Here is a 19,528-nt window from a genome sequence, read left to right as displayed (position 1 = left end):
GTCCTCGACATCCCCCGCCGCGACCACCTGACACAACACCCCCAACAACTCCACTGGCTCCCTATCAACAAGAGAATCATGTTCAAGCTCCTCACACATGCCTACAAAGCTCTCCACGACGCAGGACCAGAATATCTGAACCATTGCCTCACCTTCCACACACCTGCTAGAGAACTCTGCTCTGCCCAATTCGCCCTGGCCTCCGTCCCACGGATACACAAGACCAGAACTGGAAGAAAGTCCTTCTCCTACCTTGCCGCCAAGACCTGGAACACCCTGCCCCTCTACCTCAGGCAATCCGTGTCGTTTACACAGTTCAGGAAGGATCTCAAGTCCTGGCCCTTCGACTGAACCTCTACACCCAGACGGATCAGCAAAACCCAAGCGCCTTGAGACCATCACGGGTGAGTAACCGCACTCTATAAACCGCTGATTGATTGATTGATCATGACAGCCTGGATACTGAGTTTGTACTAATCAGTAGCATTGCATTGGTGATTGGTTAAAGGAGCTCTCTAAACTTGCCAGACTGGAAAGAGTAACCTTTATTCAAGAGGCAGACTAGATTATATCAGTGAGATATGCGTAATTTCCTAGCACACTATTAGTAGGTTAATTTCCTTCAAAGTGGAATGAGTGAACAGAATTTTCAGACAACATGTCCTACATCACTGTGGGAGTTGACCTTTACTGAACAAATATTATAAAGTGCACTTCCTTAAAAGTGGAATTGGTGAACACGTTTTCATGACACCTTGTTTAACTTCACTGTGGGAGATGACCTTTGCTAAACACTTTTAAGTTTGCGTCCTTCCAAGGGCAATAGGTGAATAGTATTTCCTGACATCATCTACTAGATTTCTGTATGCGATGACATTTGCTGAAATGTTGTCTTTAGTTTTGTAATGTATATTTAACATGTAATCTTTAATCAGATTTATATCACTTGAGCGCTATGTGGTTGTGTTGTGAAGAAAAGAAAGAAGACGTTACTGCACATTGATTGTATTCATTAATTTTTCCATTGATACTTTGGTTACTGCTAACTGGAAAACTTTTATAAAGAATTGTGAAAAGCAAAAGAAAATAGAGATAAAGGATAACACCTGCATAACAATGCCATCGAAATTAGGCCAAGAGTGTTTTCCATAAAGAACCAGTTTTCAAATGTGAAGGAATTTTTTGAAAATGAGTAAAGCAGCTGAGTTCTGATGAATGCTTCCAAGAAGTCTGACAATTTGTGGGCAGGTTTGCAAGGTGCAATTCTGGAGGAGACGCATTTTAGAGGCAATATTTATTTTATGGCACATTTTGATAGAGTAAACAACATTAAGCACCTAAATTGCATCCATGTATGGGTATAGATTTTTCAGGACTGTTTGTAAGAACAAAAATCAGATTATAAGCAACGTTTGTAAAATGTACTCTTGCAGAATGCAAGACATATATGTGGTCACCCGTGGATGGAGAGGAACAGAAAAATTGAAGCTATAAAAATTAAGCTCAATACAATAGTGAATACCCCAAAAGACGGAACTGGACTACATTTGTTAATACATGCTATGTTAATTGTATGTATGACCAAAAGTTTTTCTTTCATTACCATAGAATGAATGCATTCTTAAATAGGAAGAGCCATAGGAATTGGGAATTGCATTTACTCTTTCAAAGTTAGCCTGCTTTCAGAAATGTATGTGTGGTTTGATTACACTTGCAAATTCATTGGCCTCTATTCACTAATGACCAAATCAAGAAAAGTACCTCTTTTTGGTGAGGGGCAGTGAAGACAAAGATTTCAATACATCCCCCATCCACGGAATGAAGCACATTGATCTGCAGCTGGCACCCCTTCTGATCACCATTGGCATTCCAAAACTAGCTCAGAAAGGTGCTATGCTTACAGGGAACAGGAATGCCCTCTGCCTTCACTAAAGACCTTGACTAAACCTCTCGTCTCGTGAAATACTAAATTGCAGTATCCCCCCCGTCCGAGGGGTACATATATAATTCAGTGTGTTGACGTGTAGACCTTTAAAGGCTGGTACATGGCAATGCACTCAAATGGGTGATGCGAGCACAGGCACGAGACCATGCTGAAATCAGCATCAGGTTATCTCACCATACCCATGTGACTAAGCACCTGCTCTGCCAGCTTGGACCTCCCGTGAAAGCAAGTCTGGACAGGGAATAGGGATCTGAGCTCAAAAGAATCGCAGCCACACATGTGTGTGCTTCTGTGAATCTAGTCCATTGCATAAATACTCATAAGGAAGTGGATAACCTTAGTTTTACTTGTAGGGATGGTTATGTTTGTCCAATAATTGATATCTGTTCATTAATTCTTGTACTCAAACATACACAATATATGCTGCACTGGTGTCTTTCGTTACAATATGAAATAACTATGCCCTATTGAATGAATTGTCATATCCCTTTCTCCCAGAAACCAAAGATGGTGAAAGTATTTAGCATAGCACCGCTGCTGAACCAAGGTGCAACTCACATTGTAATTTCAATTATTCAAAATTAAAGGGAAAGTTAATTACTGTAGAAAAGGGGGTAGTAATTTAACTAAAAACATATACGAAACTAGCAACGTATATTCAAAGGTCATGTGTTGTTTTGGTAATCTTTTCACCAAATTGAGACTGATATGTCAAACATTCTTCATATATTTTGGGTGACAATTTGATAAATATGATTGGGGCTGACGGGTTTCAAAAATCCTGGAGCAGCCCAGTAAATAGATTCTAATGAGAATATGCAATTTGCATAATTGACACAAATGTATTTTGTTGGATATGCATAATGTTTTACATTTTCTCAAGAAAAAGCTGTAACAAAATAAAACTTTTCAGATAAAGGCTTTAAAAATCAAAATGTATTCAAACTACAAAATGAAAGTCAAACCATGAAACTGTAGTGAAAATTAGTAAAGTACTAACATTAGACTATATGGCTACATCAACAAGTTAATAAATCTGTGTAGTAGTCAGAGTAGATTTAAGCAAAGCTCAGAAGATTTTACAATGTCTGCAATAAATGTCAGTGGTCATGATAGGAATGAGACTAGAACTCAGAAAGACTACCACAAGCCTTAACACTCCAGTTAGGAAGTAGGCCCTCATCCCAAAACTTGACTGTATTTACTTCGATCAAATTAGTACTGCAATATCTTCCAGTTTTTTTCAAAAGTGCTTTACTATCCAACTTTCATGATTCATTCGTAATGCGAGCGAATGAATCTGGTGATCTACTCCGTGCACATTGATAGGGCGCAGGAGCACCTGACCAGCAGGCAAAGGGAGAACATTTTGATACATGTATTAAAGCAAGGTAATGCAAAGAAGCACAGAAATAAACTCTTAAAAGAGGGAAATGTTAATGCAACAGTCGTAAGATGCATACGAGCATGGATACTAGCAATGCAGAGGAACAATTGAATTTTCTATATCTGTTTCCTTTACCAAATTTTCACAGTTTACATCAATTTGCATTTCATTCAAGTTATGCAATGACTTGGGCTAGAGCGCAGCCTCCAGAGACAGCTGAGTCACCTCATTCTGTCAGACAACTCCGAAAACAAACCAAGGACTGTCTCACAATCAACTGCACGAAGGTGTTTGTCCCCTTTTGAGCCTTTTTCTCTAAAGTGGGTAATTTCTACGAACTGAACATCTTTTTAAATGTATGACCAAAAGGTAATGTTTACTTGGTGCTACCATTTGCCTTTCAAGGACCGATGTATATAAACAGTTTTATTTCCTTAACGTTTTTCCAAATAATAATGCTAAATAGCCAGAAGCATCTATAAGCTATGATGGCTTAGCCACGGCGCTACAAGTATGTAGGTTTACATTTTACGCCATCAGCCGCGGCCTGTGCAGGTAAGAGCGGTGGGGCGTAGGGGTCGGGTGGGGGGAATTCGACATACGACAACGGGAAATTAAATAAATAATTAATTTTACCTCGCTGTCTGTCGAAATCCCCTCCTCCCCCTCCCATCTGGCACCACCGCCAGTAGTGGTCCGTGGAGGGAGTTCGATGGGGCAATGAGGCGGGGCGGGGGAGGGGCAGGGTGGGGAAATGTAAACACCGGAATATGGATGAACGGAGGTAAGTACACATTTAAATAAATAAAACGAATTTCGTTGCGCGCGCTGCATCACATTTTGCGATGCAGCGCGCGCAAAGGAATTCGTTTGCTTTAAGCAAGTATAAGAAAGCTGCAAATTGCAACATGTTCCATCCCTGGCCCAGACAGTGTGAAGCGCTGGTGGGAACCTTATCCAATTTACAGTAGCAATATGCAATTTGGGTATGATTTACTTGCAAGCACTGGCCTGCACTGCTGGGCCTGGCCAAGCTGCAGTACGTCCTCCAAGGACAACACCACCAATGCTTAGTTTGTGCATGTGGCTGCAGATTCATGTTTTTGGGACCGGAACTTATGTATCATCATGAGACTTTGAACCAGAGCAGAAGAAAAAGGCAGAAAATGAACAAGGATGCAACAGTGTCTGCCTCTTTCATGTTGATATATAACCAATTACCCCCCCCATCCTTTTCTTCTCCCCTCCTCCTTCCCCTTCCTTTCCTCTGTCTCTCTACTTGTTCCTGGTCCCTTGTATACCCTCAATCTCCTTCCTTTCCTACCTTGGTTCTGCACAGTTTTATTTCTCAATTGCACACATACACCTGTGATGACAATATACCCTGTGAATCAATTATACTGTGCATAACTTATGTTGAGATATTCATCTTTAATTTTCAATAAAGAATTAAGAAACAAAAAAAAAGACATATAGGAAACGGTGACACAGAGATAAAAAAGAACCTGAAAGTGAGATAGAAAGACAAGAACGATAGAATGATGGAAGAAAGAGGCATGAGGTTGAATCAAAAGTAGGTAGGCTTGGGATTTGGCAATGGCAGCATTTGGGAGCACTGAGGGTGGGAACATAAAAAAATATTTGAGCCTAGGCACATTTTTTAACTAATTAAGCACTGTACCATATACCTCCAAGCAATGGGAAGGCAAAGCATGGATAGATGGGGAAGGCATGTTTGTTGCACACTTGCTCATCACAATGCTCTAGTGCATTTTAGTAATAGAAGTCTGCTGTCAACACAAAGATAGTAAATGCTGGTTTCGTCACGGTTGGTTCCAGGTAAATTCACTGGAAGAATGACAACATTTAATTTCACCTGTTGGTGATGTTCCTGCAGTGAATTCCTCACAGGTGCTTACATGTTTTACAAAAATGGTGTCTCTATAGCATACATGGGAGCATGCACTAAAGTCCCTTGCATGCTTCTATCATACATGTTGACCTGACCGCTCCTTTTTCTTTTCATCAATGTAAACCTGCCCAAACCTTTAAAAACAAAAACGTGCAGAAAGCGATGAGTGACAGATGGGCTGTGGAAGCAGACTGCACAGTAATGGAGGTGACCTGGCCTAGCCACAACCTAGAAAAGAAGCCAGCACTGCTGCCCTCTTTCATGTCTCATTCCTCTTCGAACCTGTCGCTCGCTGCACTTTGCTCGATTTCAACATTATCAAACAAAAAGGTGCCCACCCACAGCCCACTACTGGTACTGTGCTGTGAACTATCCCATTACAGTGGTAGTTGCGCCCATGGTGAGGTGCCAGAGAGGAATTCGCCAATGGGCAAAAAGTGAAAGTGAACTTGCCACCTACAGCTAGAGTTCTGTTTTTGTGCAGTGCCCTGTGACAGTCTTGAATATTTTGCTAATAAATACTTGAGAGAAGGGGGGGGGTCAGGCCGGGGGACGGAACATGGGGATGTTACAGTGAATGCCGAAGTTGCTGCTGTTGTTATGTTGAGGCACTTGTTGTTCTGCCCTCTCTTCTTGCTGTTTAAGTGAACTGTTTAGAGGAATGCAATAGGGAAGTACGGGTGCATTATGAGTGGCTCCTCTAGGGGAAGCCCCCCAGCGACGTGAGAGCAAAGGGGAATGCTGAGATAATGGTGCTGGCTGGGAGGCCCATAATGTGCATTTTCCCTAGTAAGTGCGTGTAGCACTTGATCCTGTTTGTTACCATGCTCATGCCTAACGATGTATCATTGGTCTTATTTCAATCATCAGCCATCAGGTTGCTCCAATGTACTAGGTACTGTGATTATATCTACGAAATGCCAATGTACAGATTAGCTAATAATGGAAGCGCGAAGAAGGTGAGCGGGCGAAATACTAGCGGCTTGCCATGGTGAGGCCCCTCAGTGACAGGATAACGAAGGGGACGTTGTGTTAGTAGTTTCAGTTGAGAGGCCCACAATGTTTTTCTTTTATTAGAGATTAGGTGACGAGCCCGCTCCCATTAATTAATGTACACCTGACTAGATATGTACCATTGAGTCTCTTTCAAATGTAAGTCATCCGGATCTTAAAATGTACTGTGTATTTTGTTTAAAACAAAGAAATGCCAATAAACAGATTTCATAATAATAAATACTCGAGAGAAACGTCCTGCTACCTGGTGCTACTAAAACATCCACATTAGAAATGACTATGCCACTGTTTTTAGGTTTTGACAGCACTTAAGTGGTCACCAGAAAGGGAGCTTTAAGAAGCAGTACTGAGAGAGGGGCTGAAGCTCTGACATGGTATTCTTCTCTGCAATCCTTTGATTAGGCACTAGGTGTGTGTTTTCACTGAAAAGGAATAATATGTTTGCATTTTCCAAAAGTGTATGCTAAGAACGGTAGGTCTAAGTAGGTTATGGTGCAAGTCCATAATCAAGACAATAGGCCTCATTGGTTAGTTGGGAAACGTTTTGGCAGATGTCATTGGTCTGGTCTGTTTATTATATAAAGTTGAGACAAAGGCGGTAGGTTTGACTTATTTATTGTGAAAGGCATATATTAAAGCCAATAGAAATTTGGGTGCATTATATTTACACTGTGTTAAATTCCAAAATGGTTGCCATGTTTAGAAACAACATGTTAGCCAATTTCGATCAGTATAACAATGATACAATATGCACTATACATTTCAAAGATGGCCACCCAGTGTGCTCTTTTATAAACGGCCATACTGGAATGGCACTGTCATAATGTATCACTGTTTTACCTTTCCAAAATAACGGACACATTTCATCTGTGAACCAAGTTTGAATTGTAATACATTAATACACTATATATAATCCTATTTCAACATGGTCATGGTCTGCTATGCTTAATTGTTTTTACTTTCTATTGCAAGTATATGTAAACTCCTGAGGCTTGAGCCGGGAGTCAGTCGCTGCAGCGTTACAGTGTGTAAGTGAGGGCTGGAGCGACAACAAGAGTGCTTTTAATTGGTGGCTTTTTAATCCAGATTTTAATTCTTGATTTTTACTTTTATTCTGGTGACTTGTGTTTTTAAAGGAAATCTTCTTTTAATTTCTGTCACTGCTTGTTTGTACTTACCTCTTGTACATTCCAAGTCCTCGCTCCCCCAGTACCTCTCTATCCCTCGCCCGGCCGCCATCTTGGTAGTAGCGCAGGGGGCAGTCTAGCGTCTGCTCCCCTCACGCTTCAAAGGAGGGGCATGGTGCGGGCGCGCAGCGGGCGCGCCGGCGGCGCGCCAAAGGCAAGCCCGTCTGCGCCCGTCCGCGGCCGACCGGGGCACGGGGCCAGGAACCCTGTTCCTTTTTCCCCCTCGATACGGAGGTATAGCTCCCAAGCCCTGTTGTCATTGAGAGGGAAGGTTTCTCCTCTGTGTGCTCCCTCCTGCAATCCCATAGATCAAGGCGCAACATGTTTACACTGTGGCTTTCAACTTCCGGGTGCCCCTGCGAACAAAACCACTCGTGTCCGCATGTACCTACTGAATTGCAGGTCTCCCCCTAAACATAGTACGGAGATATCACTGTTTCTAGAGGATGACAAACCTGATGTCTTATTTCTGACGGAAACTTGGCTCCACTCTGACTCTGACCCCGATATTATTAACGCCCTTCCCAAGGGCTATCTGATTTTGCGGGTAGATCGTCCTACTAGGAGAGGAGGTGGATTGGCTATTATCTATAAGGAAGGGTTCAATTGTCGGAGCTTGCACAACTCGTTACCTGATTGTGAAAGCTTAACTTTCGCTTTAGACATCTCTGCCACTTACACCTTCTCTGGGACATTAATTTATCGTCCACCGGGACCTATAGGACATTTTCTTCATGATCTTTCCTCTCTACTAGCCGACTCAGTTTGTAGCTCGGCTAACTAATCTTAACATTCATTTTGACGACTCTAATGACCACAATGCCCTTGATCTGTCCGAAAACCTCGCCGCATTACAACTTCTACAGTTAGTCACGAAACCCACACACTGTAGGGGTAATTTGTTGGACCCTATCTTTAGCAACTGCTCTGACCTTTCGGTGGAAAACCCTGTACCACTTCCCTGGACAGATCACTTTTTGATCCCTTTTAAGCTGCTCATTGCGCACATACCCCCCCTTCCGCTCACTGCTATTCGAGCAGAGCGGAATTGGGCTAAACTTTCCCTAGTGGACTGGACATTAGCCCTTGAGTCTTCAAGACCACCTCTTATTTTGGATCCTACCCTGGCCAATCTCAATATTAACAACTGGATTCAGAACTCTTTAGATGCCGTACTTCCCTTACAATATAGTAAGCCTAAACGTGCTACAAGAACTGCCCCGTGGTATTCCCAAGAATTGCGAGAAAGCAAGCGCCACTGTAAAAAATTAGAGAGGAAATGGCGACTAAATTTCTCACCCTCCAGAAAAACGACCTATAGAGCTGCCATAAAATCCTACAAAGAGAAAATCATAACTGCACAAGCTGCTTTTTACGAAACTAAAATCAATGCAGCAGCCTCCAAGCCAAAAGAGATATATAAGATTGCAAAAACCCTCCTCAAACTCCCAGGAAAAATACCCAACCCTGCTGATGCCCAACGTCGTTGTAACGATCTGGCAGAGTTTTTCCATAAAAAGATCCAAACGATTTACTCCACCTTCCCAACTACCCAGTCTTTTCAAACACCTACTAAAGATGCTGGGTCAGAAGGACTATCACGAGCCACTCTGGAAAAACTCCCTCTTCTGAATCTGCCCACCCTGCAGCCTTTGATGTCCCAGATCAAGTCAGGCTCACCTAATGACCCTGCGCCCCCGCGTTCCTTGATCTTGGTCAGCCCACTCATTACGCCGATTATTATGGACCTTCTCAATGCTTCCCTTACCACCGGCATAGTCCCGCTACCTTGGAAACAAGCGATGGTAAAGGCCCTGTTAAAGAAACCTAACTTGGATAGTAATGATCCCTCTAACTATCGTCCAATTTCTCTCTTACCCTGGATAAGTAAGATTCTGGAGAAACATGTCAACAAGGCATTGACAGAGTTTCTCGAAACCAATCACTTGTTAGATCTTTCCCAAACTGGATTTCGGCCCCTGCACGGGACTGAGACCGCTCTGGTCGCAGTGACGGAAGAGGCTAGGAGGATTATTGATCAAGGAGGGACCGTTGCCATCCTCCTCCTTGATCTCAGCGCAGCTTTTGATACCGTGAACCATAGTATCCTTCTTCAGAGACTCTCTAATCTGGGAGTCTCCGCCCATGTTCTTCACTGGTTCAAATCCTTTCTAACCAACCGCTCTTTTCAGGTCTTCGAGAATGACGCTATCTCCCCTCGCAAACCACTAGGGTGTGGAGTACCACAGGGCTCTTCATTGAGTCCAACACTTTTTAATATTTATATGACCCCGTTGGCTGCAATCGTCCGCCCTTTCGGGATAAAGATTGTGACATATGCAGACGACACGCAGTTAGTAGTCGCTCTTAACCAAACTCTGACACAGACTACCAGTAACTTGAGGGACTGCCTAGAAGCAGTTGCTTCCTGGATGACCTCCTCTTGTCTTAAATTAAATGGAGATAAGACAGAGATGATGCTTTTGGGCAACTATTCAAATGCCATCAACAGCTTCCCCTGGCCATCTTGCCTTGGACCCACTCCCACTCCCAAGGACTCAATTAAAAGCCTGGGATTCTGGTTGGATAAGTCCCTTAACTTCTCTTACCAGGCGGCAAAGCTTTCAGCCACCTGTGTCGGTATGCTCAGGCTTACCAAAAAAATTCTCCCCGTACTCCCCTTCAAAGCCAAACAGATCATGACACAAGGATTAGTACTTTCCTGTCTGGACTACGGTAATGCCCTTTATCTCGGGGCCCCTCAGTCTACCATCAATAAGTTGCAGATCATCCAAAACTGTGCAGCACGAATGCTTCTGCAAGTCCCCCGTCTCGTCTCTATGAAACCTGGCCTTAGGAATTTGCACTGGCTCCCAATCAGGGAAAGAATTGCCTTTAAAAGCTTATGTATTGCCCATCGCGCCTTCTGGAAGACCGGCGCCACTATTAACCATTCACTGATCTCCCCTTATCTTCCAACCAGACATCTCAGGTCAACATCTCTGTTCTTGACTAGAGTCCCAAAAATTAAGAGATCCAGAGCGGGCGGACGACTATTTTCCTATAACTCCTCCAAACTTTGGAACTCCCTCCCTCTCCATCTGCGCTCAGAATCCAACCATCTCTCCTTCCGAAAAGGGTTAAAAACGCTGCTGTTTACCACCACTGACTAGGTCCCTCACCCATTCATGCATACTCAGTTTCGCTAGCGCTGGGACGCCTTAGGGTAGCCATCGCGCTTTATAAAAATTCTTTTCATTTCATTCATTTCACTAAGTTTAGAAAGTGGCATTTTTGTTTTTTATACTTGTATTGTTTGAATCTTTCTGTTGTAAGAGCTTGTTCAGCGCACGTACACCACAAGGTTTCTTGGCTCCAAGGTACAGAGAAGGAACACGATCAAAGAACTCCATCAAGATTGCACTAACAATGCGCTTGCCAAAATAGCAGGTCTTTAGCGCCTGCCTGAACTTCAAGTAGTCTGGAGACAGCCATATTATGAGAGGAAAGGAGTTCCATTTCCGCTGAGCTTGCACAGAGAATCTGATGCCACCCATATTTTTCTTTTTTTATTTGGGAATGGACTTAAGATTCTGAGAAGAAGAGTGAAGGCTCGGAGTATATTTCTTGAATCTGGATTTAATAAAAGAGAGGCCTTCTTCAGCAAGAGCCTTAAAAGTAATGCAACCAATTTTAAAGATAATTCTTTGCTTCAGATGGAGCAAATGAAGGTCTCTCAAAAGAGGAGGAATGTAACAGTTTCTAGGCTGTTTCTAGATGGGGCGTGCTGCTTGATTCTAAACAATCTGACGTCCAATAAGTGATAATTTTGGTAAGCCAATATATAGAGAATTATCATAATCAAAACGGGAAATAACCAAAGCCATGATCACTGGGGTCAGGCTTCGAAAGTAGGGAATCTGGCTATTTTTTTAATCCTTCGGATATATAAGAAACAGGACAAGATTACTGCTCATAACTGAGATCTTAAGGATAGCTCATTATCAATAATGACTCCCAAACTTTTGGCTGATTTCTTTGGGTACGGCAGATCCCTCATGTCGATGGGCCAAATGGAGTCATTCCAATAATTCAATTTAGTGCTCTGTTTTATCCGCATCTAGTTTGAGATAATTGCTACTCATCCAATCATGTAGGAAATGCATCTTATTTTGGAAATTATCCTTAGAGGCCCAACAGCCATCAAGCATAAAGAGTAGCTGTAAATCATCTGTGTAGTTGTAGATTGTGCAGATCATGTTTCTTAATGCTTGGATGAGAGGATGGATGCAGCTGTTGAAATGGTGTGGGCTAAAGAGGAGCCTTGGGGTAGCCTGCAATCCAGATTTATTTCTGGTGCCCTAAAAGGGGCAAGCCAGACTAACTGGGTCCGAGCATCTAGGAAAGATTTAATCCAGTTCAAGGCTGCGCTGCAAACCCCAGCAGCTTTGACACGGTCTACCAATATATTATCGTGGACCATGTCTTACGCAGCTGACAGATCCAGTAGAACCAACACAGAAGTGGAGCCTTCTTTACACTCTAATGCATATCATCCACCACTGACAAGATAAATGCCTGAGTAGATTGTGCAGGTTGAAAATTAGTTTGACACACACCTAAGAATTGTGACTCCTCTAAATGTGAACAAAGACTGTACTACGTGAGTGTCTAACAGCTTTACCAAAAAAGGTAAAGGAGAGATGGGACGATGATTTTTTAACAATAAAGGATCTTGCCAGATTTCTTCTGAAGAGGGATTACAACTGCGTCCATAAAGGATCTGGGCACACATCCTTGGGAAAAAGAAGAGTTATGTAAGCACAATGAGGGACCAGGGATGGCTGAAAAAACTGTTTTAAGAACCCTAGACAGACAACGGTCTATTGGAGAGCATTATTTGATCTTAGACAGCAGTTCGGAAAAGCGTTCTTCGCTAACAGAAGGGAAAGTAGCTAAAATAGTATGGTTCCTGTCCTCCGAGTTAATAAACGTCTTGTCCTTGCCAACAGGGATGCTGTCCTTTATAGTTTTAATCTTTTCAAAAAAGAAAGAGTTTAACATATCGCACAAATTCTGGAAGTAGAAAAGGAAAGCGATAGATAGTCTGTCGTGTTTGGATAATTCTGACACAATTTTGAAAATTTCCTTTGATTTATTTGCAGATTGTACTATCTTGTTAGTAAAAAAAGGAAGACTTTGCCTGCAATAACAAGACTTATTAATCCTTAAGATGCTTTTTGAAAAGTGCTCTCTTTTCCAGGGCATAGTCTTTCCACCATTTCCGCTTGCACACTCTTGTTGAGTTTTTGTGTCTATATTTAACTTTGGATGGGTGAGTGTCTGAATGCAAGAAAGAGTCAATGGATGGGTGAACAGATGCATGAAAGCAAGGATGAGCAACAGCGTACATGTATACTGAGTAAAGGAGTGCCCAATCTAACTTGTGTATTAAAAGGCACTTTCACTGTCACTTATAAACCAGACCTACTGCCATTGCCAATGCTTGTTTCTCTTGTAGCAGTTACAGAAACAAAGTAATAGATAACTGACTTTGTTGCAAGTAGCTAAACGCTTGTCACAGTGCCCATATCGATCGATAACCATCAAATGTAACTACTTTCAGCACTTAAAATGTCATCGTTTTAGTAGCATGTATAGTTTTTATTACCAGCTATAGCGATGGGCTAGATTTTATCGTATCTGTTTTTGACATAACTCACTCACAGCTGCCATGTGGCCCTCTGTCACATGCCGTACAATACATTTCTAATAAAAAGCACTCTGAACGGTGGAATGTTAAAACCAATACTTGTAATAGTAAACATGAAGCGACACATCCCAGAAAGTAAAGTTCTGCTGTCTGAAAAGCCATGACAGGCACAGAGCAGAATGTTCACTTGACCGCTTATGTATAATGAAAGTGGCATGGAAAATTATGAGTCCAGAGAGGTCACTGACAGCAGTGCATCTCTCTCAACCTGTCAAATCAGTCTTACATCTAAATGCTGATTCAAATGGAACTTTTCATTCATGGGCACTGAACAGAATGAATATGTGTCTCTCTCTGCTCCACAGATCAATGTGCATACGCCAGCTTGTTGATTCCAATAGCGGTAAGACAGCTCATTGGTTTAAGGCACTAACTGCGGAGGCATACTGCGGGGCACGCAGGTCGCAGGCCTCAATCCCAGTAAAACAGCATGGTTTGTTGAGTGCCTCTTGCGTATACGCATGACTAGAAGAGCCCTGTTCATTTTGTGACTAAAGATGATAACTGAATCCTACATATGATGGTCATTTGAAATCTAGACAAATTCAAAGCTTATGTTGTAAAGTTAGGAGTGTTCCCTCAAGCTTGCTGGAAACGACACACCACCATAGCCCCAACAAAGTTGGTCTTTAAATACCCCTTATGTAATATCCTATGTGTATTCTACGACGATAATTCTCAAACAGTTGTTTGGCAAACTCTTAAAAATCCCCGTTTCAAGTGCCAACAGGATTTCACCAACGTTACTCTCTGGTGTGCTTAAAAATACACCCCAGCACACTTAGGTTACCTAGAATTCCTGGAGAGAACTCACAAATTCCATTGCATGGTGTGTAGTGTGATACATATGCATTCATTCATTCAACCGTCTCCTGGAGCTTGCCTGCTCTCTGTGGAGTGAAATAGAAGTAGAAAGGGGGAGGGACTGATTGCTTTGCATAAGAGAACATGGTGCAAAAATGGACCATGTCTGTGATGCTGAAATAAACCGAGGCGTGTACTTAAACTCTCTTTTGAAACAGTTATCCCAATGCCATGGATATGCAGATATGTAATTTCCGGGTCCCATCCCAACTCCACGCAGTGTTTTAGGAAAAGATCTGTGTGGGGATCAATTGTTGTGTAGGATAACTTGGGTATACACTGCATTAATCCATTATTTTCACTGTGATACAGATTCAGTTACAGCTAACAATGTGATTACCCAAGCATTAATCATTTATAGGACGGTAAAGGCAGCACTGGTGACAAAACAATGCATTCATTGTGAGAGCTGTCCACGCCGGTGTTAAGAGAAGCAGTCAGCCTTGGCTATCACTTTTAGAACGCAATGTTGGGGTACACTTGATACCAATTTGTTTCCAGGTGATACTTCTTTGCTTCTTCCTATAAAACTATTTATTACACAGCCTAAAACAACGTACACTAGCGCTATAAAAATATCAAGAAAAATGTTTTATTCGACAATACACAATACTGACATATTTTGATCCATGTGGCAGTCAATTATATCATGGTAATGCCCGGTAGAATGGTCATTGACATTAATCAATAGCATTCTAAGCACTCCGTCTTGGGTGAGGCGACTCCAGTTGTATGTTTGCGTTTATTTTCTCTCCCCTGGCTCCGGCTGTCATCGAATGACAGAGCAGGAGCAAGGCAAGAATAGCTCCTACTGTAACTGCGAGATGTGAATGTTCAGCATCTGCAGGGACCTTTTACAAGATGAGTCAGCTAACTGCTTCCTTCAACCACAGCTGATGACATCAAAAGACATGTGCAGAGTTACTGAAGAACCACAAGCCATCATGAGAAACTCATGTTCCTAACACCATTCAGTGACTGGGGCTACAACAGAAAGGCACTACATACTTTTAGGAGTCTTGTGACAGTCACTGTGTCCCAAAGGGAACCTGTTGTAATAGGGTTAGTGACTGGTACAACGGGCATTACTATGTAGATAATTGCACTTCACCTTTGATGGGGTGTTTGTCTTCATATTATATACCCTCACTAGCAGGCGCGCAACACCCATTGGACTCAAAGGGCTTCAGCCCCCCCCCCCCCCCCGTCATGTGTGGCAGCCCGGGATGAGACAGCTTCCCGGGCACACACACAGCCGCACCTGAGCACTTCACAGGTCTTTAAAAGACCATTTGCATGTTAATGAGGTCTTGCTGTTGTTTCACCCCTTCTGAGAGCACCTGCAGCTCCAAAATGCCTATTGCTTAAAGATTCAGCCCCCCCCCCCGAAATCAGCTCCACTCTGCCTATTGCTTAAAGATTCAGCCCCCCCCCGAAAGAATTTCTTAGCCCCCCCCCCCCCCCCCGAAATTTGGCTCTAGTTTCGCCTCTGCTCACTAGGATAATGGGCAATTAGCATAGAAAATAGCTACAGTACCAGTTAATAATGCTTAAGAACCTGAAGGCCATATTTCAAGCACCCTGGATTTTGGGGCAGTAGAACCGGTAAATGCCAATACCGAAGACTGCAGTATTTACCGACTGTGCTATTCTGTCCCAATACTGAGATTATATGGTTGGAATGACAGTAGTATCAAAGTTGTGTCTCTCCAACACTGCAGATTTTACCGCTTTTTCAACAGTTTTTGCTTTACACATTATTTCAGTTTTTTCCTGGTGCAAACAGAAAGGAAAAAATTTAGATGTGCTGTAAATTCTGCAAAACTCAGATCCCAATTTTGGATTTCCACCAGACTAAGAATGAGGAGTTACATGTATAAAAATGTTTCTAATGAAAAATGCCTGTGCTTCAAAATTCAACCTTTCATATTATTATGATTGTGCAACTCTACTCTTATGCAATGCAGAACTACTGTGCGATTGATATGTTCATTGGATCTGAAAACTCTGCACACTGAGAGAAAACATGCAAGGGTTTGATTAAGGCAGCAATCAAAATAGACAGTAAATTTTCACAAACCTTCCTGATACAAGTAAGGAGAGTTTGTCGATTGGAGTTTTTCCTTGCATTGCATAACAGTGTTCCTTCTCCAAAGAGATCACTTCTGCATTGCAGTATGACATGATCTTCCCAAACACAGTCAAGGAGATCCCCAGTGGTTGAAAAAGGGAGTTGTATACCTCCTGGAATTCCTTATCGAAGGAGATGTTCCGCAGCTGGTACGCCACGTGGATGATCTGTACGATGCATATCACAAACAGGGCAAAGTTCCAGGAAAAGACATCTGCGGCACAGGCGTCCAGCCAAGCCCAGATCGAAGAACAGAGAAAACCAAAACTCATGAAAATGAAGACGTAAAGGAGGCCGGAGTAACCGCTCCCTCCCATGTAGCCCAAAATGAACATAACACTAGCAAGGTGATAAATAGATCCCTCAGCCTCAGGTTTCCACTTTGAGCACACCGGGTGTCCAACTATTAAACTCTCCCAAAACGTTAGGTTTTCTCCCATGGCTGGGCTGTTTGAAGCAGTATTCACTCCATGTTTTCTTTTATCTTGCGCTGCTTTTTCTCTGTAATGGATGCGGGGAATGCGCCATGCTCCTATCTTGGTGTATGGTGCTACATCACATGATGCTGAATAAGACAAGATTGTCAGCATTTATGATGGCCACAGTTGACAAAAAGTAGGAGAGTGCTTCAGTGTGTGTAAATATTCAAAGTTGTCTGGATGACAGGGAGTTCGCACTCTTGAGTTTGTCATCGGGAGAGGAAAGAACAAAAATGATGACTGCCTAGGAAAGAAGTCCATGCATTGCGCGCTTGACTTCTGACATCATGGCGTCCTCACGCGGATCCAGCATTCAAGGTGCGTCTGCTTGATGAATCTGAAAACATATAAGGCAACAGCATTAAAAGCGCTTTAGATTTACAAGAGTATACCAAAGTTCAATACCCTGCTGCTTGAACATTTAACAGGCCAGTTGAGTCTATGGTTGTCCTTATGTTGTCAGTGGAATATAGGCTGTACAAAGGTCAGGGTAAATGAAGGTTAAAGAGAATTGATGCCCATCGAATTATTAGGATAACTGAGACACAGCATAAAACCATGCTTGAGAAGCAGCCGGCTTGTAATAATATTAGGGAGTTGAACCTCAAATACTAATGGGGCATGGAGGCAGTGTTATAAATCAGATTCTATGCCTCAGTGAAATTATGATATGGTCAGGTCCAGTGCGCCACTGAACCGGACCATGAGCCCTGAGAGTCCATGTATGCTCCCACCATGAACTGCTGAAGTCTCCATCTTGTTTGAGGATAGGGGGCTGAGGAGGGGGCCGGGACCCCCTCTTTGAACACGTTCATAACGGCTAATCCATACCAACAATGATTCATTATCATTAAGTCGTGTCCAACACAATCACGGACTCGTGGCATGGTGCACACTGGTTCGTGGGATTGGGTCCCTTTACTGAGGTAAACTGACGGTCCGGTTCCTGAACGCGGCTGAGGCCAATAGCCCTAAATATAAAACTGAGGTAGGCAACAGCTCTCCCTGTGACAGAAGTAGGCGCGGTGGCGCCAGGACAGTGACGGACGTATGGGCGACATTTAGGGAACAGAAATGGGTGCAGCTCGGCGACCGGGCATGCTGCTCGTCGTTAAAGAGGGCCAGCTTGCGAGCGGGACAACGCCACAGAGTCGGAGAAGTACTGGTGTTGTGTAATATCTGGCACTTCTCAGGAGCAAACAGGTACTCTTAATAGTGAATACCTACGCTTCTATATTTATATTTAAAAAATGACTGGATTAATAACAGGGCGCCCACCACTTTGAAAGTGCGGCCATCCTGTCTGAAGTAAGCACCTTGGAAAGCTCCAGGCGGTGCACGCCACCCCGCTATCCGTGCATGTGGCCACGCTTTCAAGCTGGCACGGGAGCTGCTGCTGCATGTAGTTTCCGGATTCTCCTCACGAGAGTTTTGCCAACTTTGACCCCCCTTGGCACTGCCCTCTTATCTCCCTCGCCCATCTCCATTATAAAGTTACATCTATGATGCCCCAGCCTCGCATACTGACCAGTCCATGGGCAGATCCCAAGAGCTCGGATCGCGCTGCAAGTAACAGACCCCGAGCAGTGCAGCTGTCAGCTCTGCCCACGTGCGCCCGGGGTCCTCGCGCTCGCGCAGTTCTAGGGTTGCACGAGGGGCAGCGGCGGACACCGGACACCTGCAGACGGCGCGGAGCAGCGCGAGGAAAGGGCGGCGGCGCTTCTGGCCAAGCCGGGAGCGAGCCGCAAACAACTCGGTGCACCTAGTACACGCAGGCGAGCTGGTACACTCACTCCCCGGATACATGCTGTCGCTCTATGCTAACTTTAAAGGCCGCTAGCTACCACCTCCCCCATCTCCCGCAAACACTGGGGTGGTTATTAACGCAGCCAGCTCTCCGCTTTGATGCTTCCGTTTTCTCACCTCTCCTCTTGTCCCGGCGGCGGCAGCGGCACTGGCTGGGCTTCTATAGAGATGATGGGGTGCCAGGATGTGTGAGTCCCATCTTGCACCTTCCGCCAGCACAGGACTGACAGCAGCAGGAACTCCTGCGCTCAAAGGGGAGCAGGACGGGGTCGCGCGCGCACTCCACCTGAGTCTCTCTCTCGCGCCCCTGCGCCAACAGCAGCGCGCGTTCAGAGGCAGGAAGGGAGCACGCGCACGCTGGCTGGACCAGTCCCGAGAGAGATTGGGTGAAAGAGACCCGGTGCTGCTGCTGCTATAAGGGACACACATCACCGCTGACGGTACAGCCCCTTCGCCACGAACACGCGTGTCCCATGATCGAGTTTCCGCTCACTGTTCATTGTTGATGGCGTATCTCCTCGTAGTTGTGCCGAAAGCAAGCTTTCTAATTACTACGAACCAACGCCACGGATAGTAAACAAGGAGCTCAGGTGTAGAATACCTGCCTCTCCCAGGAACCGGCGGGAACTGTACCAACAGTAATAACGTAGAACTGCGCACGGGACCCAGTAGGCACCCAAGCGCGTCACCGCGTGCTTCTCGTGTTATTCTTCTTGCATCATTGTCGCGTATGCATATGATATGGGGGTCCCACACATGCACGTGTCGACTAGTAACTAATACTGGGTGGATCTTCACTCATCACAGACCACATTTTAACTGTTTCATCACTATTTCCATTTTACGCCCATACCTTTATTCCTTACTACTCAACCCTCCTGACAGTCTCAAATGCTCCTTCGCACCGTATACATGCCTTCGCACAATAAATCACCAACCACCACTTACTTGTTAGCAAAAAAGGCCACTTTATTAAGACAGGTGCCAAATCATAATTTTCTGCAATGAAATAACTTTCCAAAGTTTGTCT

At 43.9% G+C, this 19,528-nt stretch overlaps 1 protein-coding gene across 2 annotated transcripts in view; it reads right to left on the bottom strand.

Moving 5' to 3' along the window:
- The window catches only part of POPDC3 (popeye domain cAMP effector 3), a 148,486-nt gene extending 129,651 nt beyond the window's left edge, over positions 1-18,835 (bottom strand). The window contains exons 1-2 of one of the 2 annotated variants that reach the window (XM_085611251.1): positions 18,616-18,835; positions 16,163-17,029 (exon numbers count right to left, since the gene is read on the bottom strand). In XM_085611251.1, the coding sequence (XP_085467377.1) occupies positions 16,163-16,803 (641 nt within the window). In that variant the 5' untranslated portion in view covers positions 16,804-17,029; positions 18,616-18,835. Of the gene's footprint in view, positions 1-16,162; positions 17,030-18,220; positions 18,338-18,615 lie in introns of those variants that run through there. The other variant, XM_085611252.1, reaches the window with a different exon arrangement.
- Positions 18,836-19,528: the final 693 nt, after the last annotated feature.

Source organism: Triturus cristatus, chromosome 6 (assembly GCF_964204655.1).
Source record: "Triturus cristatus chromosome 6, aTriCri1.1, whole genome shotgun sequence".
NCBI classification, from domain to species: domain Eukaryota; kingdom Metazoa; phylum Chordata; class Amphibia; order Caudata; family Salamandridae; genus Triturus; species Triturus cristatus.
Note: the sequence above shows the minus strand (reverse complement) of the source record. Positions and strands in the feature narration are given on the sequence as shown.